A 27,907-nucleotide genomic window follows, 5' to 3' on the forward strand; every position below is an offset into this window, starting at 1 on the left:
GGCCGAAAAAGATGAAGCCTTGGCGACGGCAGCGTCTAGCCAGGAAGCACTCGATCTTGCGTGGGCGGAAAAGGAAGAAGCCTTGGCGGCATCAGCGTCCGACAAAGAGGAGCTGAAACAGACTAAGGAAACTGTTGAGTTGTTAAACTCTCAGATTCCTGCCCTCGAGACGTCTGTTGCTTCCCTCGCGCAGGATCGCCACTGGCTAATCTCACAGGGTGTGACTCGTTGCGCCTACGCGATGAAATACTCAGACGAGTTTCAGGCCCTTGTGATGGATTGCAACGCTGCCGCGCGCTTGGTGGGTCGAGCTGAAGGGTTTACGGATGGCTATGAATATGGCATGTTGAAGAAGAACCCATCCGAGTACCCTTATCAGAGCAAGGCTGCCTGCGCGGACATGGCCCAGATGGGGGAGAAGTATTTGAATACTCCCATTCCCATCCTTGCGCAGGTATTTTAACCTTAATGAGATAACCTTGACTTATTTTCCAAGTCTTTTTGTACTCATATTTTTCCTTATGATTTGCAGATATCCGCGCTTGCTGACCAGCCCGATCTCGGCGCGCTAAAGAAATTACTTGACGAGTGCGAGGGGGCTGGTGGCGGCGATGATGGCGCGGGGCATGCTGCCCCTGCTAGCGGCTCTGGCGTGGCCAAAGGATCCGCTCCTGACACTATTGTAATAGAAGAATCCATTCAGGACGAAGAACTTGACTATGGTCAGTTTGGAGATGACGAGGAGCGGGCTGCGCCAGGTGCTGAGGGCGGTGATGAGGACTATGAAGAGGCTGACGTCGACGTGGAGACTTGAGAAGCCCTTCATGTTTTTTATTTTTATTTGTAGTTTGTATCTCATCATCTTGTAAACTTGTAAATTTCAATGCTTTGGAATGAAATTTTGTTTTTCCCTTCTTCGCATCTTGCGCATTCCCCATTCATCTCTTTATATTGCATGTTTGCTTGTTGAATATAAGATATGCTTGCACGTTGAAATAAGAACAAGGTTGTAAGGAAATTATTATACTTAATCCTTGTCATATTGTAAGTGATTTTGCCATATCTTGATTATGTTGACACGTGCCTTGGCGTTTTCATTATTCCTCTTTTGCGCGACGTTATCGCGCATGGAATTATGAGTTTTTTAGCCTTTACGTGTCAATATGTGTTACTCAGATATCCATTACAATTTCATGCGCGACCTCAACCTGAGACCTTAACAACTATGTTTTGGCATTTGTTTTGCCTTAGTTGTGTTTAGGTATTTTTATGGTCAGGCTGCGCAGTATGTAGGATGGATGTTGCGAGTGATTTGAGCTAAGGCTCACATTATTGGGCTAAGGCCCTGACGTTTTAGAGTTAAGACTCGTTAACGCGTTTGAGCTTGAAGCTCGCGCATGTATGTTTTACTTCGTTTTATTTCGTTTTGATGTCAATACAATTTTGTCATATTGCTCAAAATTAATAAAGGGAAGTGTGAAACATGTATGCAAAAGGTAATAGAATTGGGCTAAGGCCCTGACGTTTTAGAGTTAAGACTCGTTAACGCGTTTGAGCTTGAAGCTCGCGCATGTATGTTTTACTTCGTTTTTATTTCGTTTTGATGTCAATACAATGTTGTCATATTGCTCAAAATTAATAAAGGGAAGTGTGAAACATGTATGCCAAAGGTAATAGAATCCACATTAAGAGAAGATAGCGCGTATCATTATTCATAATGGCTTAAAAAGCCTTGATTACAAACTTGACATTTTTACATGAAACATTTTCTAAGCTGTGCCGCGTTCCATACGCGCGGGATCTTCTTTCCATTCAAATCTTTTAAAGCGTATGCGCCTTTTCCCAATTCTTCCGAGACTTGATAAGGTCCCTCCCAATTGGGGGACATTTTTCCCGGGGGTATCGCGCGGCTAGCTTCATTGTTTCGAAGGACAAAATCATTTTTCTTAAAGTGGCATTCTTTCACACGCTGGTTGTAATATTTTTCCAGTTTTTTCTTGTATTTGGCTTCACTGATGATAGCCGCCTCTCTGCACCCTTCAAGTAAGTTGAGATCCAACCTTCTTTCGCGCTCGTTATCAATCTTGCTCATCATGAGCACTCTATGGGATGGGCATCCAATTTCTGCTGGAATCATTGCCTCCGTTCCATAGGTTAGGCTGAACGGGGATTCGCCATTGCTAGTTTTGCTTAATGTCCTGTGCGCCCACAGGACATTAGGTAGCTCGTCAACCCAAGAATGGGATTCTCCCTCTAACCTTTTCTTCAGCCCATTAAGCAAGCTTTGGTTCGCGCGCTCCACTTGGCCATTCCCCTGAGGGTGGTATACTGAAGTGAAAATTTGGTTGATGCGCAATTCCTTGAGCCAGCTGGATATCTTCTTGTCAGTGAATTTTTTGCCATTATCGCTCACAATTTCCATGGGCAAGCCAAAACGGCATATGATGTGGCTCCAGATAAACTGCTTCATCGCTTCGGCTGTGATTTTTGCTAATGGCTTGGCTTCAACCCATTTTGTAAAATAGTCTACTGCCACTACCAAAAATTTTATTCGCCCTTGCGCTTGCGGTAGGGGACCCACAATATCGATTGCCCATTTGTGGAAAGGCCATGCGGAGGTCACCGGAATCAAGTTGTTCTTTGGCCGCATGGTGTTTGGCGCATAGCTCTGACATGCTTTGCATTTTTGGATTTCTTTTAAAGCGTCCAAGTACATGCCTGGCCAATAGTAACCTGCGCTCATTGCCTTGGCAACCACCATGCGCGGACCAGCATGTATTCCACAAATTCCTTCGTGTATCTCTCTGATCACATAGCTTGCTTCCTCAACATCTAGGCATTTCATGAGCGGTCCCAGATAAGAGCGTCGATATAATGTACCATCAAGCAGTTCATAATTCTGCGACTTGTGTCTTATCTTCCTTGCGTGTGCGCGATCGTCCGGTACTTTTCCCTCCTTCAAGAATTCCATTACTGGAGTTATCCATGATGAAGGGGTTGTATGAGTTACAAGGACCGCGCCCACCGACGGGTTGCTCATTACTTCTACCCTGACAACTTTGCCAAAGTGATCGACGCTGGTTGATGCCATCTTGCTCAGCGCGTCAGCAGATTTGTTTTCACTGCGCGGAATATGAATGATTCTGAAGCAGTCAAATTGCTCGATGAGCTTTTTCGCCTGCTCTAGATACAGAGGCATGGTGTTCTCCTAGGCATCATAGAGGCCATTGACCTGTGCTGCTACCAAGTATGAATCAACATGGGCCTCTAGCTTTTTAACTCCGAATTTGTGCGCGATGCGCAGGCCAGCCAGCAGGGCTTCATACTCAGCCTCATTGTTGGTGCTCTTGAAGTCCAACCTGATGGCGTAAGTATATTCCTGATTCTCTGGATCCACCAGCTTGAGGCCTGCGCCGGATCCTTCGTTGTTTGAAGCTCCGTCGGTGAATAATCTCCACACATTTTCTTCCTCATTGGCTCGCGGAGGGTCTACCTCGCGTTGAGCCTCTTCAATTTTTCCTTCGGGGACTTCGGCGACGAAATCAGCCAAGACTTGTCCCTTTATTGCTGGACGGGGCTTATAGGCGATCGTGTGCTCTCCTAATTCCAGCGCCCATTTTGTCAGCCTTCCTGAGAGCGCGGGACGCCGCAAGACTTGCTGGATGTTGTAGCAAGTCAGAACTTCAATGGGATGACCATTGAAATATCTGTGAAGCTTGCGCGACGCGTGTGTTAGTGACAAAACTAACTTTTCCATGATGGAGTAGCGCGTCTCAGGATCTGTCAGCACCCGACTCACATAGTATATTGGCGTTTGGATTCCCTTGCGATCCACCAACAATACTGCGCCAATGGCGCGCTCTCCTGCTGATAGGTACAATGTCAAAGTTTCACCAGGAAGTGGAGCTGTGAGCGCGGGCAGATTTATCAAACATTCTTTTATCTCACTGAAAGCTTGCTCGGCCTCAGGAGTCCATTTGAATTGGCTTTTCTTTAAGCAATTCCTCAATGTGTTGACAAATGGGGTAGATTTGCTTGCATGGTTCGCTAGGAACCTGTTGATTGAAACCAATCTACCATTCAGCTTCTGGACTTCTTTCATGGTGGATGGCGAGGGCATGTCAAGGATGGCCTCCACCTTCTCAGGGTTCACCTTGAAACCATCCTTGGTGACCATTACACCTAGAAATTTTCCCTCTAGTACGCCGAAAGTGCATTTGCTCGGATTGAGCTTCATGTTAACTTCCTTTAGGCGCCCAAGGGTTTCTTCGATGTCTTTGAGCATTTGCTTTTCCTCCCTGCTTTTGATCACCAAATCATCCACATAGACTTCTAGGTTTCTTCCAATCTGCTCGCTGAAAACGGCATCCATAAGTCTTTGGTAGGTGGCTCCCGCATTCTTCAAACCAAAGGGCATTTTTGTGTAACAAAAAACACCCTTGTCGGTTCTGAAGGCGGTCTTGTCCTCATCTTGTGGTGCCATTTGAATCTGATGATAGCCCTTGTAGGCATCCAGGAAACATTTGAGTTTGAATGGCGCCACGGAGTCCACCTTTGCGTCGATGTTTGGGAGGGGGTAACAATCTTTTGGGCACGCTTTGTTGAGGTCCTTGAAGTCAATGCACATCCTCCACGACCCGTTACTTTTCTTTACCATCACAGGATTGGCTACCCATGTCTGGTATCGTATCGGGCGGATGATGTTTGCGCGCAATAGGTCCTCAACCTGCTCATTCATGGCCCTCGCCTTCTCATCCCCCATGACTCTCTTCTTTTGAGCAATTGGCTCTACAGATTTGAACGTGTTAAGAGAATGTTGCGCCAGGTCTAGCGGAACCCCAGTCATATCCGAGTGTTGCCACGCGAAGACCGACATATATTCTCTGAGCAATCTTTTCATTCTCAACCTCGTGTCGTCTGATATCGTAGCGCCAATTGTGATTGTCTGCTCCGGGAATTTTGGGTTGAGAATCAATTCCTCTGGCGCGTTGTCTGCCATTGGAAGTTTCATTCTCCCTTCCCGCGGAGTACTTGTCACTGCACACAAATGATCTCGGTATACAAAAGTTACACCTGTTGGTGTTGGGAACCCCAATGCGCCGTGCGCTGGCGACGATATGGTGTTGAATTGGGCAATCGTTTCCCTACCCAAGATCATATTGTGGCATGAAGTGGTGGGCAAGACCAAGAAGTTGACAACTTCGGCTCGCTTGTGTTTTTCATCCCCCATGGTTAGTTCAAATTGTATTTGACCTAGGGGATGAATGATTTCATTTGAAACACCAGAGATTGGTGCATTCACAATTTCAAGCCTTGCTTGGTCTGCCGGATCCAGTTTCCTGAAACATTGCTCATACATGATGTCTGATTCGCTGCCAGTGTCCACCAGGACTTTTGACACTTCATAATGAGCAATGTGTGTAGTGATGACCAGAAGACTGCTGATAGAAGGGCCTCCCCTGATTCTTGGGAAGATGACTTGTTGCTCGCAGCCAATCTCCTTGGATTTGCGCGCTTCTCTTTCTTGATATTTGCCCTTGTCTTCCTCCCTCGGCTACACAGATTCTTTTGTACTTTTTGCTGGCTGAGGCTCCTGATTGTTCATTTTCTGGTCTTGAGTTTTTTACCAGGTGAGCCAGCTTGCCTGATTTCACATCTTTTTCAATTGCATCCTTCAAGTGGTGGCATGCATCAGTGTTGTGTCCTGTGGACTTGTGAAACTCACAGTACTTGCCACTGTCTGATGGTCCCTTGTAGTGTAGTGGCTTGGGGCTTTTGAATTGGACATTCTCAGTGCTTAACACCTGTGAAGGCGTTTTAGTGAGGGGAGTCCATATTCTTGGCAGAGGTCTGTTAGGATCTCTGCCGCCTTCCCTCTTGTCACCCTCCCCGCGATTACGAACGTCTTTTTGGGGCTGGGGTGAGCTTGGTTGCGCCTGTTTTTCTGCGGAAGAAAAACTGGTTGGTTGCAACCTGGACCATACAGAGTTCTGTTTGCCCCTTCTTTCGTTGCTGCGCGGTGACTCAGCTTGATGCGCTCTTTCTCTTGCCCTATCTTGGGCAATTTGTTTTTCATTTCTCGCGAAGACTCGCGATGCTTCCATTAGTTTGGCCCAAGTGGTTGGCATGCCATCTCTGCTTACGAGAGCTCGGCGGAGTTGATCACTGCGCGCGCCTTGAATAAAGGCCACGCGCAAGAGTTGCTCAGTGATACCTCCGATTGCCAGAGACTCCTGATTGAAACGAGTTATGTAGTCTTCAATCGTTTCATCATTCTTGCGCACGCAGTGCATGATGTCATCAGGGTCGCGCGTGTGTCTGCGCTGTTGTACGAAGTGGGCTTGGAACTTTTCCAATAGCTCCTCGAACCCATCGATTTGCCCAGTCGGCAAGCTCTCGAACCAGACACGCACCGCGCCCGTGAGGCAGCGAGCAAACATGTGACACCATGTTGGCATCGTCCAGCTTTCTAGGTTTCCTGTGTTGTAAAACCCTTGTAAGAAATCGTCTGGATCTGTTGTGCCGTCATATTTGCCCAAACCACTTGGCATCTTGGTTTTGTGCTGAATGGGGGCCTTCGCGATGCGCTCAGTGAACTTTGAATGTTTCACCAAGATGGCTGGCCTGTATGGTGTGGTTACGTCCACTTGCCCTCTTACTGGTGGGCTGTATGGCGCGTGCAGATCCAGATCGGCTCTGGCTCCAGGCGCCATGTTCACGTGCGCGAAAGGTACAGAGGGGTCCTCTTTGGGGTAACCCTCCGGTGTGAGAATAAGTATTTGTGGGAGAAGATAATAATATGTGAGAGTAAGGAATTTGGAGTGTATTGCTTAATAGCTGAATACTCTGTTATTGTCTGTTTCAGTGTCCTCTCCTTGTGGAGTTGATGTGATATTTATAGTGCTAGGGTTTCCCATGATTGGGCTCAGACCTAATTAGGGCCTTGTTGGCCTCCTCCAATTGGTTTGCGCCACGTGTCCTTTGGGACACCTGGTGCTTTTTCATTGGTTATAATCACGTGGTAGCACATGGGTTTTGCTGAGTTGTCCACCTTTCATTGGCAGCTGTCAACATCAGCATATTCTTATTCCTTAAAAAGATACCTTCTGGAAGGTTGTCTGACGTGCACAATCAAGGTTGCCCTAATCCTGATTTGGATAAGGACGAGGTTGATTATGTGCATGTGTGATACGCGCCTATCCTGAGGATGCGCGAGGTCTTCTCTTTATTCTCACGCGCAGATGTTTCATGCGCAGATGTGATATGCGCCATGCGCGGATGCGCCACGCGCATATGTGATATGCGTGAGCATATGTGATGCCTGAGCATCTGTGGTGCCTGAGCATATGATGCATGAGCATGTGTGATGCCTGAGCATCTGTGGTGCCTGAGCATATGATGCCTGAGCATGTGATGCATGAGCATATGTGATATGCGCCATGCGCGTAGGTTTTTGCTTTGTGCCTTCATAATGTCTTGATTTCAAGCCTCTTGTCCATATCTTGTGGGTTGACCCGCCTCGCTCGGTGTTGAGGCGGGTACATACCTCTTCACACCTCTTTAAATACATCATGTTAATTTCCCAATCGAGTTCCATCAAATATTACCCCTATTTATAATCAAAGGAAGGTACACCTTAACATACATACACAAAAGCCTCCAAGTCTGATGCTTTTACTTTTCAATTAATCAATTTTTAATGGGAAATATTTGAATTGTACTTATAGGGCATCATGATTCATTTTCATGCAATATGCCGTATTAGAGTATTCTCAAACCCAATCATTAAACTTTTGTGAAAATATTTTATAAATTATATGATAGGGTTAAAAGTAATTGTAAGTGGTTGAAACTTGAAACAAAAAAGTTGGTGATTTTTTGTACCCCGTTTTTTTAGGCAATTACATTTACATATACCCCCTGCTAACTTAACTAATATCATATATCCCAACCATAAACTTTTAATTACGTATATTCAATTCCTTAACATAAATGTTACATATTTACCCATTCAATTAAAATTAACTAAAAAATAACTATTCTACCCTTTATTATAACAAAACTATGTTTTTAGTTAAGAGAATTATGTGTATTGAAATCACATATTGACTACATTAAACAAAGAAAAAGAAATCACAGTCTTTGATTTCAATTTTGGAACGGTTGAAATTACCCGTCAAGAAAACAAACTTGAAACTAATCAGTGATTTTAAAATCGGTTTCTTGTGTTTGAGTACTGAATAATTTTTTCGTTGTAGACCAATTATTGAAGCAACATCAATTAAGGGGGTGTTTGGGATTCCTTATTTTTGCCTTCTTATGATTTATCCAAAAGTCATAAGTAACAACCTTATAACTTATGGAACTTTTTCACTTATATTTTAAGAAATCTCAAACACATTTTTAACTTTTCAATTAATTATAAGTTATAAGGAGTCAAAAATAAGAAATTCCAAACACTCTCTAAGTCAATGGCATTACAATCATTAATTCCAAATTCCTCCGCCTCTCATGAATGAAATTCAGTCGGTGATAAAAAGAGATGATTCGTCGCGGCAGTAAGGGCTGGCGGCGGCGTCATTGAGTATGAAATTCAACCGGTGAAGAGGGGTGATTCGTTGTTGTCGTGGAGGCTAGACGGTGGTTGGTGATGTGTCGGTTTGAGAGAGTAGAGAGAAATAAATTTGTTATTTTCTATTAATATATGATTTATGTTTTATGCTATATAATTTTTTTTGATAATCAATTTTTATTCTTTACCTTTTTGTATCTTGCCAGGCTTGTACCCCGTATTTGCTTTGTTGGATAATAAAAATCTGAAAATTGATCAACCAAATTAGAGAATAAATGGAAATATGGAATTCATAAACTATAAATAGTTTCTTTTAACTTTTTATTATTTAAAAATAATTAATTATCAAATTCGGACACTTGTATGTTTTACTCCGTTAGTTTATTCACTTGCTAATTGCTATTATGACATAACGACATTATCGGTTGTTGCATTTCTACTTTTAATAATCATCTTAGATAATACTTAAATACCCACTTGGTTATGCCAAAGTCTTGATAATAATAAAAACAAAGAAATTTGATGACTCTTTCAATTTTTAATTTCATAAATATGAAATTACTTTTTTTAACGATCAAATTTTACTAACAATAAGAGACTAGCAAAAATCCATCACTTGTTGTCTAGTGATAGAAATGCTTGAGTTCCGCAGTGAAGATCCAAATTCAATCATCACTCGTGTCACTTCAAATGAATTATGACAATTCGAATTCCAAGTCCGCCTGGGTTTTAATCCTACCGTGTGTTATGCCAGAGAATTTTGCTCTTGTGGTGACACAGTGACTATCAAGCGGCAACCGGCGGTATGTTTTCTGAGGAAATGATAAAGTCAAACTCTGAAGTCAGTTTGGATCCGCTTAAGACAATATAGTCCGACCAGAGTGGAGCAACAGAGGCTCTCAAAGTTGGAAGTGCAATGGCATAAAAACACAAGAATATTGTCATTCTAAAAAACAATAGACTAGGAAGTCACTACTCAATACTCACTACTAAACACCGAAGTAACATCTTATTACAATATACACCAAATTTATACAACGGTGATTTAAAATAAAAACTACATCACTGATTCAACTCTAATCTATGACGAGCCCCCCCCCCCCCCCCCCCTCTGTTCTTGACCCAAATGAACATTAATCTTTTTATATGTTTTTTTATAGTGATCTGACCATTTTGCCCCTTATTCTTGGCCCAAATGAACATCAATCTTTTTATGTTTTTCTAGTGATCAGCACTAGAGATGGTCAAAAAAACCGGTCCGGGAACCGGTTTGCCGGTTTAAACCGGAAACCGGTTTTTACGAAAACCGGTTTTTTAAAAACCGGTTTGACCGGTTTACAAACCGCCGGTTCGTATTTCGGTTACAAGTTTTAGAGCCAAAACCGGTTAACAAACCGGTTAATGGAAAAACCGGTTTTTTTTAAAACCGGTTATTATGAAAAAAACCGGTTATTAACCGGTTATTTTAAAAAAAAAACCGGTTAACCGGTTATTAACCGGTTCTAACCGGTTTCTAAACCGGTTAGACCGGTTAGGGTTTTGACATACAAAAACCGGTTATTAACCGGTCCGGTTATTAACCGAACCGGTTTTTTTTCGGGCCAAAAAAAAACCGGTCCGGTTAATAACCGAACCGGTTTTTTTAAAAAAACCAATTTGTGCACCTCTAATCAGCACCCTTGTGAAGTTAAGAAATGAAATTAGTTATATTAATTTTCAAACCAATCCCTCAATTTCTCATGATATTTTGATAAGCCTTACTTGACTTTTAACATAACCCTTTTTTTATATAAACAAGTAAACAACCATGTTTGAAAACCAAGGGTAAACTCCCACTTCCACACTTGAAAACTTCACAAATACCAACAGTAATATCCACACACTAAATAGTAAATAAAAAACAAAAATTACCAAGACAAACATTTTGAACAACTTATACATACAAAGTTACAAACCTCTTCATCTCTATGTCTCAACATTTTCAATTTCTTGTTTTCTTTCTCTATCTTCAGAAACAAAATCAGAACTATCATCAGCAACAGACACCCCATCATTCATTATAATCACCACAAAACATTTCATCATTCTCCAAACCAACCACCTTCTCCTTAGACTCACCCTTCAACAACTCAACCACTTCAAGAATCGTCGGTCTTTTCTCCGGCTGATTTCGCGCACAAACAAGCCCAACGAGAACAGCCCGTTTCATTTCCTCAACATCATACTCCCCATTCAGTTTCGGGTCCGCAATTTCACTAAACTTTCTTTGACACGCCAATGGCAGTGCCCATTCGGTGATCGACCTTCTTGTTGCAGTACTAAATTTCTCAATCGGTTTCTTGCCACTAGCTAACTCGAGTAAAAGAATGCCGAAGCTATAAACATCACAACTCTCGGATGCTTTTCCTAGCATCGCGTATTCTGGTGCTAAATACCCGAGTGTACCCTTCACTCTGGTCGTCACATGAGTCGCACCATCTGGGATTAACTTTGCAAATCCGAAATCCGCCACTTGGGCGTTGAACTCTGCGTCTAGTAACACATTGCTTGCTTTGATATCTCTATGAATAATATGTGGTGTGGCATGATGATGAAGATATCTGGATTATACATAATTATACAATATTTTAAATATATAATCAAGAAACTATAAAAATGTAAGCTTTAAACTTTAACTAGTCATTCGGGCTTACAGGATTCCTTCTGCAGATCCAATGGCAATATTCATTCTTTTATTCCAATCAAGAAGGCATTCAGCAGAGTGTTGACCATGAAGATGTGACAGTAGACAAAGATTAGGCATGTAATCATACACAATCAAACGTTCTTGACCTTCTGCGCAATATCCACGTAAGCTGAGTAGGTTCTTGTGTCGAACGCGTGCAAGGATTTCAACTTCGACTGCAAATTCCATCTCCGCTTTGTTGCTGTAAACCTTCAATCTCTTCACTGCAATCTACACATTCAGTTAAAATGAATCGAAATTATGTATCTGAAATATCTGATCTTGGTCTTAATTGTTCATAATTAGGGGTGTAAATGAGCCGAGCCGCTCGTGAGCTACTCAAGATCAGATTGTTAAAAACTCAAATCAAGCCCAACTTAAACGAGCTCGAGCCCCCCGCTCCACATATCGAGCTCGAGCCAGCTTACGAGCCAAAACAAATTTTTATTTGTATAATTTTTATTCAATATATTCATATAATTACTATTAGTATAATAGGGAAAAGATCCGATACAATAATGCCTTAACGTACAATACGTACACGAATCCATTTTTTCACGAAATCGATCCATGAAATCACATCCAAACATCTCGGAATCATCAATACATATCCAATTAATCATTGGTTCACCGAAAAAACAGTTTTGGATGGTTAATCGATCGATTTTTCACGAAAACCGTTTTTGAGTGTTTTCTGAGCGTTCTAGGTTTTTGGCTGAGCGTTTTAGTTTTTTGTGAGCGTTTTCTAAGCGTTTTAGGTTTTTGCCTTTGTTTTTTGCCTTTTTAGCGTCTCGCGTACTTATCGTACAGTAACTGCACCCTAGTATAATATTATATATAAACATATGAAAAAAAATAATTAAATAATATATCTTATATTATATAAGCATTATAATTTAAAATATATACGTAAATAACTGGAAAATATATATAAAACATAACTAAATATAACTAATAAATAATAAAAGAGCAGAGCTCGAGTTTTAAAAATACAAATCTAGGTTGAGCTTTAGCTCAAGCCCGACTAGATTAAAATGAGCCGAGCTCGAGCCTAAACGAGCTCAGTCTCGGCTCATAATAATAAAAATGGATTGAAGAATTACTTGAGATCCATCCCAAAGCTGACCCCAATAAACACTACCAAATCCACCTTCACCAAGCTTATTATCATAATTAAAATTGTTAGTAGCAGAATGCAGTTCCTTCAATGAGAATATCCTCCACGTTGACTGCTTCTTCTTGTTCTGTTTCCTGCCAATTATGAAAAACAAAACCCTAATTCAAAATCAACTAGAAGCAATTCACTTAATCAAAATCATATATCACATCACTAATCACTTCAATAATACACTAAACATTAACAATTTCCCCTAAATTTTCCACAATTTGATAAAAGTCAAAATCGATTGCCGTTGACTTAATTAGCTAGCAAACAAACACTCAAAACATGAAACTGAAACAGTTTAGAGCATAATTGAACAAAAAGTCAACAAATTTAGCTAATTCAGAGTTCAGATTACGGGTTTGTTGAATCAATTCAACAATAATTAAAGTTAAACGTACCGATCGAGTCCTCCAAAGCAACAAAACATAGAACGGTAATCCATAAGCCGACAATCTTGAAAGTCGTATAGTCAAATTGACCAATTCAAAGCTTCAATTGAAAGAAAAAGACAACACCCACAAGTAAAATTCGATAAATTGATTCAAATTTTCAATAAAAAGGGATGAAAACAGGGGTTCTGATCGTGTACAGAGGAAGTAAGGAAGCTTTTGTGAATTGTAATATAATAATAATAATCTAACAGAGGATGAGCCAACAGGAAGCAAAATGGGAAGCGTGAAGGTATTGAATTTGTATTGTATTGGTTATGGGAGAAAGCTGACAATTTTAGAGAGAGAAAGAAGTAAGCTAAAAGCCTATTGGAGTTCCATGACTTTACTGGTATTGGAGGTATGGTAGGGAACGGGGTGCTGAGGTGGCCCTTTTTTATATTTCCATTTTTGTTTGGCTTTTTTTTATTATTGTAGTATTCTATAAAAATCTCGACTAGGCATCGATTAATCGCTAGTCATCAGTTCATTGATTAATTTTGGGCTAGTCGGCCAATTAATTAGTCAACGGTCAAATCCGGCCAAAATCAGTGGTTTCTGGCAAGATTCCGACCAAAATCAGCGCATTCCGGTGAGATTCCGTCCAAAACCAACGATTTCCGGCGAGATTCCAGCAAAAACCAGCGATTTCCAGTGAGATTTTGGTCAACTTCTGGCCAAAATATATTTGTGAATGTATAAAACTGAAAATTACACATAAAAATGTGTGTGTGTATATATAAAACTGAAAAATATACATTAAAGTCCGATACGATTAATCTCGATTAGTCGCTAGTCCTCACCTCACTGCCTGACTAACGACTAGCGATTTGTACAACACTGATTGTAAGAGTATAAGGCCATACGTAGCGGAAAGGCTTTAAAACGCTCATGCCTTCCTCGTCGTTAGCTCAAATCCTTCTTGGTCTCGTCTTTCTTTTCATCAATCGTTTTGTACTAAGTATTAGAAGATTTTTTGAAGGCCAAAATGCCCTGAAGAGCAGTCTTACTGGACGTTTTAAAGGAAAATGCTCTATAGACAATTGACAACACCCACTACGGAGGACTAAGCTTTCAAAGTTTGAATTTAATGTACGTTATTGATTTGTTGCAAATTTATTTATATCTTTTGTGATTTATGTCATTAGAAAGTTTTTGTCTTTCAAATACTTTATTGTGAATATGACATGTATATAATTATCATATTTATTTGTTGTAGTTGTTAGGAAAATGAAATCAAACGAAAACTAGAAAGGTAAGAAAAGTAAATCATAACGAAGTTTTATATAATTTACTATAAAACGATTACAATAAAGTGGCAGGCAAACGGGCAACAAGCTGCGCCGCAACCCCCTTTTGAATAGCAAAGCCAATCCTGCTAAAAACGAAGCTTTGGGACCTAGAAGCTGAAGAGGTTCCGTGTACGACGCGCTGAACCCTACTAAAAAATTTCACAGCCTCTGGAGCCAGAAAACCAAATGTATCAAAGGCAAATGGTAGAAAGACATGTTGATTATCTAAACAAGCTTTCTCGTGTTTAACAACTTTGCCCGATTCAGCCTTCAACGCAGCCTGACCCACAACAAACCCACGGTCCCTGAGCCCAACAAGAGGAGACACTCTTGTAAGATCCACACAGGCGTGTTTCCCCCCTGCCCACCCGAACACAAGAATATCAGCTGGTCGTAAAGTAGACCTCCCTTCAAGAGGATCCGTGAGAAAGTTAACGGGGGCCTCCTTTTTAGCAGAAATCCCTGCCCGTTTAAGAACATCCCTAACCATATCATATCTGTATTTAAAGCCAGACAATTCTTTGCAATGCACCGCATGGTCACCAAAAGAATCCAAACAGACCTTGCGACAAATTGGGCAAGGTTCATCCGTCGGGAACATAGGGATCATTAACCGGTACTTAAGGATAGCCCGATACTCCAAACCCGACATACGTTGGCCTAATCCTTCAATGGGGATGGCCGTTAGAAAATCCTGAGACCGAGGAGCCCGAAGGCATTCAAACACCGCCTTTTGGCGAGGGGATAGATCAAACTTCACTTCTAAACTCTTGACGATTACACTAAATAAGGCACTCGCCACAAAATGTTGGGCTTTAGGGGGGGCGGTGTCCTTATTAGGGAACCCGCTAAGATCAAAAGTAAACGTACATGGAAATCTAATGAGCACTTTCTAAGAAACTAATAGGGTAATTATAACAAATAATTACCGACTAGTATTGGGCCGATATGAAACTAAGTGAATTTTTAAGTATTCTTAAAACTTTTTTATATTCATATAGTAATTTTGTTTATACTTCTACGAGTTATCACTTTTCCATGCATTATGATTCAATATTTATTAAAGAAACAAAAATCGAACTAGTAAGTTGGGTATGATGATTACGCTTCCACACATTATATCTGAGCCAAACGTCGTTAGAGGGTATTTCTTTGACCAGCCTCTGACGTGAGAATCAATAATATGTGGTAAGAAGAGAAGATGATGATATGCTATGGAAAAGTATATTGTTGAGTGACGAATGAACGTACGTGTCTTGGATGTTGTCATTTCAATATGTACTAAGCATGGTTACCTATCATTATCAATGTATGATAGGTCTCCCTTCTGCATAATGATCTGAAAATCAAATTTAGACAAAGAATTCGTAGAGTATTTATAATGGGCGTGTAGGTAGTGCTTGTGATCAATGTTGTTGAAACCGGACCGGACCGGCCGGTCGAACCGGTCTGACCGGGATTCAGTCCACCGACCGGTCCGGTTCACATAGTTCGCTCGGCTGACAGGGAACCGGCCGGTCCGAACCGGTTCGGCCGGTCGAACCGGAAAACCGGACCGGTTGAACCGGTTTTCTAAGAAAAAAATATTTTTTTTTGAAAAAAATCATTTTTTAAGCTTGATCTGTCATTTTTTGACCAAATTTGTTCGGCCGGTCCGACCGGTAGGCCATCCGGTTCGGTGTCCGGTCCGGTTATGAAAACATTGCTTGTGATTATATGATTTTTAAAGTATGATGCTTAAAATTAATCTTGTAATCACCGTAACCCTGTTTATATATCTTATTCTGTAGCCAATATTGTAGGGAGTGTAGGGATCACATTATTGTATAAAGTATCATTTTGACGAATTGACGTTATTTTGAATAAGATTATAATACAATGTATATTATGATAAATTTTGTAGATGCGTTAGCCACATACATTATTCTCGTACATTAACATTATAATCATAAGAAATATAATTATATATAATTTAAAAAATATTGTGATTGATAAGAAACATTAATTCGGTCTTTTAGATGTGTACAAATAGTTTGCATGTCTGGTATAATGAATATATAGTAGGTGCGCCTAACAATCAATCATAAAACTATATTTTTTAACACAATTCCAAAGTGTTGTTTTCTGTTCCATCCTTCTTTGTTTTTACATAATCTACAAAAATGATTAATTAATAATAAAAAATGTCTTCAAGAAATCATGCGGACTTCTCACCCCGGGAAGAGAAAAGAAAAAAATGGGGAAATGTGACGTGTTCGTTGGTATAAAAGAAAGAAAGGATGCAAGAAATGTAGAAATTTAGGTATGACATCGGATATTAAAAGCAATTGGTCTTCTGGTTAAATAGCATATGAATCATGATTAAGCATGAGATCACTGATAAGATCGTGTGTAGTGGGAGAGCTGTGGACTTGTGGGGTGACGTTTTAGCCCAAAACTCTCTCCTACACCACCCCCCTCAAAGTTATGGATTCAAAGTTATGTACATAACTTTGAAAGAGGTGGCGTTTTAGGTTGTTTGAGAGAGAGAGAGAGAGGTGGGTGTGTGGAGATAATAATGATTGTATGAGAGTTATGAGCTTTTTACAACTACACTACTTTTTACAATTACAAAACTCTCAAATGCTGACTGAACCACCACGTGTCGCAAAACGCACAAATGTTGAATGTTTTAACTACACATTGTCTAAGTTCGAATCCTATCTCAAATGGGTTTTCCCACAGTGGCAGGTTTCCTCCTTAATAGTGTTTCCGAGCAAGTTAGGTTTGGAACGTCAATATTTGTTTGAACGATTGACATGTTGTTTCAAACATGCTAACTCGGATAATGAAGGTAGTTTTAAATGTGGTTAAAAAATCCATCACTAAAAACATAAAAGCAAAGTAGGAGTCAAAGTTTTAATAAGGTGTAGATAACAAAAAAACATTAGTTATTAATTGGGTTTTGACTTTAAAATACCTAACTAGTGAAAATAAACCAATCTGTGACATGACGACATCCAACTACAATGATGTTACTGATATATTTGTAGTGATTAATTTGGATTTATAATTATTTCAAGAAAAGTAATTTAGTGTTGGGAGTTGTAGGCGGGATTTGTGAAGAAGAACAAGGGCAATTTGTCATAGTTTTCTAGAAACTATTTTGTTTTTGGTAAAATAAAATTAAATAAACCACAACAGGATTATCAACGACAACGTCAAGAATTTTTGTGAATAGGGAAATAAAATAGGCCTATAAAAACAGGCAGAGTCGCATCGGGTAAAATAACAAATAACTTCAAAAGTTTAGCATTGCAAACCACTTTTTTAAAAGCCAATAAAAAGAGCATTTGTGACTACAATAAGCGACTAAGCATATGAACTGCGAACAACTAATTGCAGAAGCCAAAACCGTTATGTTCTTTCGAAATTTCAAATTGCATAAATAAAATTATTTGTTTGTTCAAATCACGGAAACTAAAATTGATTTAACGTGTAACCTAATATAAGTATGTATATACTGAAAATGGAACACAAGTAAATGGGGACCTTTTAGCTATAAATATAAGTGAGATTGAAAAAGGCATAAGTGCAAAATCATATTTTTAAACGTTAACCGGGCTTATGTATGGCCCCTAACATCCAAGTGGATCCGCCCATGTGGATTTTGAATTTTAGATATTGCTTTTTCAGTTTTTTGTTAGAAAAGTATACGCGTATATTATACTCAAAAGAAATCTATATCCGTTGTATAAAAAACTAGTGAAAACTGAAAACCAACTTCACTATATTGAGCATTGACCCATTCAGAAAAAACTAGTGTTTATTTGACCTAAATTGACGGATATCTTTTTAACCAAGCTTAATATATATTTAAGTGGGATGTCAAAAAGTGTCAGTAGTTGAATTGGTATGTGGTAATTATTATCATAATACGTGTAATACGTTATCACACTCTAGTAACAAATGACCATTTATTTATTGAGTCGAGTAAGGTAATTTCTCAAATTTTTGATCTCATAAGACAAATCGATAAGTATCCTATAAATATTTGAAAATCAAGTATTATATTATTGTTATTATTATTTTTTAAATTTAATCTGTGTGCTATACGGGAATATAGACTAGTGACCATATATATTCTTTAGTTCATAACTTATATTAGATTCTCAAATGATGCTGAGACTCAAGATTATGATGGTAGAGATATCATCTAACCAATCTTAGATGATCAATATGTCTTCACATTTCTTGAACGACAAATTAGTAACTCATAAATACTCATATAAACCACGTATACTTATATAAACCATATTTTAAGATTTAGCCCCCCCCCCCCCCCCCCCCCTCCTCGTAGAACATATGGATGACATCTCATTATCATACCATGTTCCATAGGAACAATACTCTTTTCACATAAGAGTGTTAGTTCAAAATAATAATTACTATAAATTGATTAGTTACAAGTCAAACATGCTTATTTTATTTTGTTGTCCTTTATTATCTTCAACTCAAACTTTCATCTTGATACTTTTATCTCAGTAGTCAGTACTATAGATGAGATCAGTATCGTACTGGTCTTGGTCTCGAAAATCTCGGTCCCGAAAATCACAAACTTTTAGTACCGGTACAAGTACCGAAATCTTCAGTTCAGTACCGGTATTGGGACAGTACCGGTATTGAAGGTAAACAAATAGGGAAATATCGGTACCGGTACCGATACCGAAACTCAAAACTTTGCAACCGATCGGTATTGATTTTGGTACCCGTATCGGTATGGTACCGACATCAATCTATACCAGTACCGAATTTGTTCATCCCTAATCAGTACCACTTGCAACAGAAAGAATAACATGATCATCTTATCACATGTGGCGTGCAACGAAAGTATTTTTGGCTTATTGTGATCTTTTGCATAAATAATAATCTGAACCATCAACTACAAATAGCCACAACCTTATCACCTTATTCGCCACATGGCTTTCTTTATCATTACGTGTTTAGCCACATTTACTAGATTTCCTCATCTTTCTCGTCACAAAATCGTCCAAAATCGGTATTAAAAGTTAAATGTAACACAAAAATCAAGCAATGGCATCAACAGCCATACCTCTTACAGCCAAATTCTTACCAAAACTTCACCAACACCCAAAACACCCACCGTCCGAGCGGCGGGCTTTAGTTTTACATAACAAAACCACCATCATAACCACCAATGTCCGCAGGAGAACACATGCAATACGAATTATAAATACCGCCGCAAAAAGCGGTGGAAATGGAAGAATTATGTTCTCAGACGTGGTGGTGAAACGGCCAAGGGACGTGTTTAAGGGTAGAAAATGGAATACTATGAATATAGCGACCGCGGGAGTGGTGGCAGCCATGCATTTTCTGTGTGTTTTGGCTCCGTTTACGTTCAACTGGAGAGCTTTATGGGTGGCAGTAGGGTTGTATGTGGTGACTGGACTTCTTGGTATTACTCTCTCGTTTCATAGAAATCTGTCACATAAAAGTTTTAAGCTTCCCAAGTGGCTTGAATATGCATTTGCATATTGTGGTGTTCAAGCTCTTCAGGTGAATATTAATATGTTATGTTTCCAATATTCAAGAGATTAGTTTTTGGTTATTATAAACGATGAATTCTGTAGGGGAACCCGATTGATTGGGTGAGTACGCATCGGTATCATCATCAATATTGTGATTCGGAGAGAGACCCCATAGCCCGCTTGAAGGGTTTTGGTTTAGTCACATGAGTTGGTTGTTTGATACCGACACCATTACAGAAAGGGTAAGTGTAGAGCTATACGAGCCGTATGAATGGTCCATATGATATGATGAAAATTTCATTCGGCCATGTATAAAGTGTTGTACTAAGCTATATAGTTTTATTGAAACTAACTGATATGATACTAGGGTATCGTGTTAATAGTCACAAGGACGTGACATGTCTGTCGGTCCATGGTTTGAAAAAGTCATATGAGTGTTATGACCTCATACGACCTATATGACGTGACATGCATTTTGGTGTGCATATTTGGGGGCTGTGTATGTAAGTCATTACCTGATTCCTTATGTTTTTGTTTTAGTGCGGAGAACAAAGCAATGTTGGAGATTTAGAGCAACTACCATTTTATAGTTTTCTTCGAACAACTTACATAGCACATCCAATTGCTCTCGCTCTTCTTCTATATGCAATTGGGGGATTACCCTTTATCCTATGGGGAATGGTACAATTTTTGTATGCTTTTACTTCGAATTTAAAATCATAACAACATACAAACTAGAAGAATGTATGCATGTTTGAAAACAGGGTGTGAGGATAGTGTGGGTGTATCACATTACATGGTTTGTAAACTCAGCTTGTCATGTATGGGGACATCAAGCGTGGGACACCGGTGATCTTTCTCGCAATAATTGGTAAGAATTTGTGGTATTGATCATGGGTGAATGTAAAAATAACCGACGAACATGTAATTGAACAGGTGGGTGGGGATATTGGCATTTGGAGAAGGATGGCACAACAACCATCATGCATTCGAGTACTCGGCTAGACATGGGTTAGAGTGGTGGCAAGTAGATATGACATGGTATATGATCCGTCTTCTTGAGATTATTGGGCTCGCCGTTGATGTTAAGCTACCAACCCCTGCTCATATTCAAAGAATGGCTTTCTCTCCAAAGACTTGATATATATGGCATTGATAATATGCTGTAAACTAATATCATAAGACCCGCTAATTGAATTGCACGTAAGGTATAAACTATGATTAGAAGTAGCAGGAGAGGAAAACATAGACGGTTACATATCTGTCTTGTGTATCAAGCAATGGGTCCGGATGTAGTATGTGAGTCTTAACGTATTGTTGGTTCCGAAATGAACACCATTAAGTTTAGTTTAAGATCTTGTAGTATAACTTTAGTGTCTTATTTTGGTTTTTAACCATTGAAATCATCCAAGTGTGTGACTATTTTAAAGGAAATGTTGAAAGTGTCCTAATATGCAAAGCGCGAGACATAGAAAAAGAAATAGAAAAAAAGAAAGAAAGTTAGCCTTCAACTTAGGCGGTAAAGGAACCAAAATGTGAATTTTGTTGAACCAAAATGTGAATTTTCTTGCAAAGGTAGGTCAATGAAGGGTCGACGAGCTTGAGCCATTGCAGCTTTGGGATGATCGGTGTGGCCACCCCTATCCGGGTCATTTTTGTTTAGTACCGAGATGGGCGGTGCTCCAGTCGACACCAAACCCATACCGAACCCATTCTGTCCACCTAAATGGGATGGCTGATGTGGTGTTGGTTTGATCTTAAGGTTTGAGATGGCGTGGGTTCGAATCCTTTATGGTGCATTCCTTTTATCTTTGGTTTCTTACAACTTTATTCATTTGACAATTTTAATCCTCTAGGTTTAACAATTTTGTTAAATCGTTCACAAACTTGAACTAAGTAATTAACAAGATTAATAGTTAACTTTGATTTTTATTTATATTATTACTATAATGAACCGAGCCAATACTAAATGAGTTTTCATCGTGCCTCAGCCATAACGCTCAGGCTTAATCGATACCGACCGATTTTTCATCACATCTCACTACAATACGCAGGTTAAAATCAACTAGTTTTTGTTGGTCGCAAGTGTTGAGAATGTAAGTCGACATGAATTCTATCTGTTTTGTTTACATGTGTTATTGTATCGGAACTAAAACCAAAACAAAAACAAAATATAATAAAACTTGAGGTGGACCAATGGGGTAGCGTCGGCCGGTAAAAATCGGGCGTTAGTAACACCAGATCATTGTCAATCCGGGCGTCGAGGCAGTGAGTCGACGCAAATTCGGTTGGTTTTTGTCACGTTAGATATGATGCTGGAACTAAAAACAAAAGAAAACAAATTCGACAGTCGATCGGTTTTCGTCATGTTTGTTACGGTACTGGAACTAAAACAAAACGCGTTGAGTCTACTCGAATTCGGTTGGTCCCCATCACGTTCGTTACGATACCAAAACTAAAACAATATATAAAATTGACATTCGGTTGAACCGCAACTTAAACAAACCAAAAAGGACCAGTAAGGTGCCGCAAAGTAGCCCTGTCGGGAACTTGCTGCACCAAACTTCTAAATTGTATTATATAATAATGTTAACTTTTGTATATTGTAAAGTTATTGTCGGGTTGTTGATTAAACCCACTTGACTTAGGTATATGTATTCCTTTAAAACCACGTCCAGTCAAAACTTTTCATATAAACACGTTGAGTTACACGTGACATCTCAGTCAGTAATTAATAAGTGTAGTGATAAAATACTCTATAACTCTCTTTCAATCATCATACAATTATCAATTTTTTAATATAAACAAAAGTATATAAAAAGGGAAAAAACTTGACTGTATAACTCTCCCCCTCTCCAACGTTTTGTACAAAAATGTCGGGCCCAAAATGTCTGGGTGGTGTTCCCTGACATTTTAGGTTAAAACATCACCCAAAACTTTGCCACTACGAATGGTCTTATATGCGTATAGTTACACAAATATCCAAGAACTTAGGAAGACTTAAGGAAATGGCTTGAGAGATAAAAATGACAGGGATTTGATGAACGTAATAATGATTTTTGGTACTTTATTCAATTAGTGACGTTTTGAATTTTGATTATTATATAAGTGATACTTTAGCTTTAAGTTGGAGCAGATGTTATAGTCAATGTTATCAGAGCTTAGACTTCTTCTTTATGAAAACATATAAGCCTAAAAAAAGGATACGTGAGTTAATGGGTAACATTGAGTTCAGATATTATCTTCTAACTTAACATCATCTTCATCATTAAATGCTATTTGGATCAACGTTTTCAATGCCTAAAATTCTCAAGCCGCCCACAAACTTGATTGAACTAAATTGATAGGCTCGTCTTCTCCGAATCTCCGTTACCGGCCAAATTATATTTAAAAATATAAATGGCTAATTATATATAGGTTCTTGATTAATAGACCTTTAAAACAATTAATTTCCTTACTAGCATAATCCCCTCCTAATCTATAAGTTATCCAAATTTGAAAAATAGAACTAGCTTCAAACTTGAATTATTAGCTTTCACTTCTCCATTATTTGTTAATTTTTCTAGAACATACACCATTAGAGTATCCATCTCTAGCTAACTTTATGTTTATTGTACTTCCCAACATATATTTCATTATTTTTTCTCCTTTTATACACCGAAAGAAAGATATAGATGCTTGAATATGAGCCTCTAAATATACAGGTGTATTTTAGTTTTCAATAAACTTTTATATATTAATAAAAGTTTCAGTGTAGTGGTGTTTTTGTTGTTTTTCTCTATTTTTTTTATATTATATACAATTTTTGGATTTGGAGGTTTCAATGTGAATGCAATTAGCAAATAGTAATTTCAGGAATATGTATTCTTTTAGAGGGATACTATTATAACACCATGATATTAACTGAAGAGGTATGTACCCGCCTCAACATCGAGCGGGGCGGGTCAACCCACAAGATATATACAAGACATTAGAAATCAAAGATATTATCAAGGCACAAAGTCAAAACTTATGCGCACAGCGCATATCGCATATGCTCAAGCATCACATGCTTGCGCATATCACATATGCTCAAGCATCACATATGCTCATGCATCACATATGCTCGCGCGTATCACATGCTCACGCATCATATATGCTTATGCATATCACATCGTGCGTGGCGCATCCGCGCGCGGCGCATATCACATACTCGCGCATCATACATGCCCACCCATATCACAGTTGCGCATGGCGCAGCTGCGCGTGGGGCATCCGCGCGTGACGTGTATTACATGCTTGTGCGTATCACATCTGCGCATGAAATATCTGCGCGTGAGAATAAAGAGAAGACCTCGCGCATCCTCGGGATGGGCGCATATCACACATGCACATAATCAACCTCGTCCTTATCCAAATCAGGATTAGGGCAACCTTGATTGTGCACGTCAGACAACCTTCCAGAAGGCATCTTTTTAAGGAATAATGATATGCTGTTGTTGACAGCTGCTAAATGAAAGGTGGACAGCTCAGCATGACTCATGGGTTACCACGTGATTATAACCAATGAAAAAGCACCAGGTGTCTCCAAGGACACGTGGCGCAAATCGATTGGAGGAGGCCAACAAAACCCTAATTTGGTCCCAGCTCAATCAGTGGAAACCCTAGCACTATAAATACAGCATCAACTCCAAAAGGAAAGGGACACAAAAACACAGTCACACAATCATACAGTATTCAGCTATTAAGCAATACTCTCCAGATTCCCTTACTCTCACATTATTATCTTCTCCTACATATACTTATTCTCACGCCGGAGGGTTACCCCAAAGAGGACCCCTCTGTCCCTTTCTGAGGGGTAAGTTAACGGCGTTGTTCATTTTGTAGGTGGAAGAACACAGATCCAGAAGAACCATCGGTGAAATAGTACAATCAAAACCCGAGGAAAGTAGATCTGCTACCAGTGAGTAGATCCACGTTTCTTCATTAACCATAAGTGCTTATAAGCTATTTTGAACTAAGAATGAAAATTATAATAAAACAATAGTTTTTAGACCAAATTTGAATAATGAGTTTAAACACATTTAAAAATTATAATTCTGCAAAGATTATAAAGGAAATTCTGTTAAGTTATTGATATTATATTTTGAAATTAACGTATATTACACGAACTAAATTGAGTTTAATTGGCTTTGAAGTATGCTTTTGATTTAATGAAAAGAAATTTATTAAGCTTGAGATTATTGACCAAAATTTAACCTACTCTCTTTTAATCGCCGACGGTTTGAAGTAAAAGCATATACAATTAATGGCATGGGTGATGGTTAAGGCTTGGGATCCTTGAGGTCTAATGTTCGAAACCTGATTCATGGGGATTTTCCCATAGTGATAAGTTTCCTTCTTGGTGGTGTTCTTGAATGAGTCAGACATGGAGCTTCAAAATTATTATGGATAATTGATATCTCGTCTCAAGAAGGCTCACTCGGGTATTTGTGGTGATTCAAATACTATTAAAAAATATGAGCCAATTATTCAATACACTTTGGTTTAACAAGGAAACCGAATGCCACCATCGACGTCAACCCCTCCTCACCATTTCCATAAATCTTGATGATGCCGGCGACTTTCCAACTATTCCAAAGCCATCTTAAAAATCTCCACTGAACTAAGTTTTCGGTTCGGTTTCAATATAGATACGCGTTATACTAAGTTAAAAAAATAATCTTATGACGACCCTCCAAATAAACAATTATGTTTCGCCACTTTTTTCCTAAGTTAATTCCAAAACATAGGTAGGTAACACTAAAAAATAATAGTAAAATTATGTCCATAGAAACTTCGCCACGTGGATTTCGTGTACGTTGAAGTTTTGCAATTTTCCTTTTCGAATATAAAAGAGACTCTTTACAAGTTTACATTGATAAGAATCACCAATGGAATCAACAACACTGCCACCTCTTACCACCAAATTCATTCAAAATCCAAAATTATCGCGAAGACACGCATCGCAAGTTGTAGGAAGTGATGGAAAGGGAAAAATTATGTTCTCAGACGTGGTGGTGACACAGCCAAGGGAGGCGTTTAGAGGTAGAAAATGGAATGCTGGGGACATAGTGACCGCGGTAGCAGTGGCTGCGATGCACTTGCTATGTGTTATGGCTCCGTTTACGTTCAATTGGAGAGCTTTATGGGTGGCAGTTGGGTTGTATGTGGTGACTGGACTTCTTGGTATTACTCTCTCGTTTCATAGAAATTTGTCACATAAAAGTTTTAAGCTTCCCAAATGGCTTGAGTACACATTTGCATATTGTGGTGTTCAAGCTCTTCAGGTAAATATTAATATGTTATGTTTCCAATATTCAAGAGATTAGTTTTTGGTTATTGTAAAAGATAAATTATGTAGGGGAACCCGATCGATTGGGTGAGCAAGCATCGGTATCATCATAAGTATTGTGATTCTGAGAGAGATCCTCATAGTCCGATCGAAGGATTCTGGTTTAGTCACATGAGTTGGTTGTTTGATGGGGAGATCATCATAAAAAAGGTAAGGACAAAAAGGAGATGGTTGTTTGTTTAAATCGACATTTGAAAAAGTTATACGGTACCTATAACATTTTTGTCGTATCGTCTTTTACATATGAGTTGGTTGTTTTTGACTACACCGTTATAAAAAGGAGAATTCCCAGTTGTCTATTTTAAAGTTAGATTTCACTTATGTACTCACAAATCAAAAGTTCCAGAAATGTCTTCTTCAAACACGTTGTCACTGCCTCCGTTTTTTTCTACTCGCGTGGCACGTTTGTTCTCTAATCAAATAATGTCAGTTGGCCCCAAACAAATCATCCAGACGAGTTTTGTTAAGGAAAACAAGTCATCCAGTGAGTTATTGATGACACGTGACGTCTACTTATTGGTCAACACGTCATCCCGCCTTAAAAACACGTCGCTGTCTCGCTGATGACATGTTTGGATAGGACATGTCTGGAACTATTGATTTATTATGACCTAAACGGAATTTCTCTATATAAAAGGGACATTGTGAAAATTTTCCCTTATAAAAGGATAAGGTCCGTAAGTACAAAGTTACACGCACACTAGTGACATAGCATCCATATATATTTGGCATTTGACAAGTGATACGGTACGTATAACTTTTTCGTCATATCATGAATTTCCTATGATAAGACGAAATGTTCAAATGGCCATCATATAAGGTGTTATATAAGCTCTCATATTGGTTTATTTATATCTAATAACTTTACCGAAAGTGTCTGATGTAACAATATGGCGTATTTAATTTCTTTGAGCGAATTTCTAACTATAGACATTTAATTACCCACCTCACACGTTTTTGTTATAGTGTGGAGAACAAAGCAATGTCAGAGATATGGAACGACAAGCATTTTATATATTTCTTCGAACAACTTACGTTATACACCCAATTGCCCTAGCCTTTTTTCTATATGCACTTGGGGGACTACCCTTTATCGTATGGGTAATGGTAGGATACTTATATGCTTTTACTTCGAATTTAAAATCATAACACCATAGAAATTAGAGCGATATATGTATGTTCGTTATTGCTATGTATGTTTGAAAACAGGGATTAAGGATAGTGTGGGTATATCACATTACATGGCTAGTGAACTCCGCCTGTCATATTTGGGGAAACCTAGCATGGGACACTGGTGATCTTTCTCGTAACAATTGGTAAGTATATGTGGTTTTGTTCATCGATGACTATAATAGTAATATATATCGATGAACATGTAATTGAATAGGTGGGTGGGGATACTGTCATTTGGAGAAGGATGGCACAACAACCATCACGCATTTGGATACTCGGCTAGACATGGCTTACAATGGTGGCAGATAGATATGACATGGTATATGATCCGTCTTCTCGAGATTATTGGGTTGGCTATTGATGTCAAGCTACCAATTCCAGCTCATATTCAAAGAATGGCTTTCCCTCCCAAGACTTGATCTATATGGCCCTGAAAAGTGAAAACCATGAGAAGACAAATTTAATTATACATAGGGAATAAATATAATAGTAACAATACTTGGCTTGTGGCAAATCCTTGTGTGTTTAAAGTTGTACGGTTGTTAATAAAATCACTGTGATGTACTGTATATGATATACATAAAGTAGTATCTTTGAAACCTAAATAGTGGCACAAAATTTAAATGTAATAAAAAACAAGTGCCACTAAGC

General features: G+C 39.0%; 1 protein-coding gene and 2 pseudogenes across 3 annotated transcripts; 2 read left to right on the forward strand and 1 right to left on the reverse strand.

The window, feature by feature from the left end:
• Nucleotides 1-10,382: 10,382 nt before the first annotated feature.
• On the reverse strand, nt 10,383-13,275 carry LOC143560281 (PTI1-like tyrosine-protein kinase At3g15890; annotated as a pseudogene). The gene is made up of 4 exons (XR_013140092.1): nt 12,861-13,275; nt 12,401-12,548; nt 11,266-11,528; nt 10,383-11,172 (listed from the first exon to the last, which is right to left on the reverse strand). The product of XR_013140092.1 is annotated as a PTI1-like tyrosine-protein kinase At3g15890 (transcript).
• A 5,980-nt stretch (nt 13,276-19,255) lies between these two features.
• LOC143560282 (palmitoyl-monogalactosyldiacylglycerol delta-7 desaturase, chloroplastic-like) lies at nt 19,256-21,311 on the forward strand (annotated as a pseudogene). Its single transcript, XR_013140093.1, has 5 exons — nt 19,256-19,738; nt 19,813-19,952; nt 20,251-20,391; nt 20,475-20,581; nt 20,647-21,311. The product of XR_013140093.1 is annotated as a palmitoyl-monogalactosyldiacylglycerol delta-7 desaturase, chloroplastic-like (transcript).
• A 4,296-nt stretch (nt 21,312-25,607) lies between these two features.
• On the forward strand, nt 25,608-27,830 carry LOC143560283 (palmitoyl-monogalactosyldiacylglycerol delta-7 desaturase, chloroplastic-like). Its single transcript, XM_077048614.1, has 5 exons — nt 25,608-26,018; nt 26,093-26,233; nt 27,050-27,190; nt 27,293-27,399; nt 27,471-27,830. Exons 1-5 carry the CDS (start codon nt 25,623-25,625, stop codon nt 27,673-27,675), a joined length of 990 nt encoding a protein of 329 aa, XP_076904729.1. The 5' UTR covers nt 25,608-25,622; the 3' UTR covers nt 27,676-27,830.
• Nucleotides 27,831-27,907: the final 77 nt, after the last annotated feature.

The sequence above is a fragment of the Bidens hawaiensis genome, unplaced genomic scaffold (genome assembly GCF_021521415.1).
Source record: "Bidens hawaiensis isolate Kalapana, Puna unplaced genomic scaffold, B.hawaiensis_p1.1 tig00020322_1, whole genome shotgun sequence".
Lineage (NCBI taxonomy): Eukaryota > Viridiplantae > Streptophyta > Magnoliopsida > Asterales > Asteraceae > Bidens > Bidens hawaiensis.

Bases quoted from the DNA above. Each gene is read 5' to 3' on its own strand.
- LOC143560283 (XM_077048614.1), top strand. From the start codon at position 25,623: ATGGAATCAACAACACTGCCACCTCTTACCACCAAATTCATTCAAAAT. The intron at 26,019-26,092 runs GTAAATATTAAT...TAAATTATGTAG, and splicing joins GTGGTGTTCAAGCTCTTCAG to GGGAACCCGATCGATTGGGT. The intron at 27,191-27,292 runs GTAGGATACTTA...GTTTGAAAACAG, and splicing joins CCTTTATCGTATGGGTAATG to GGATTAAGGATAGTGTGGGT.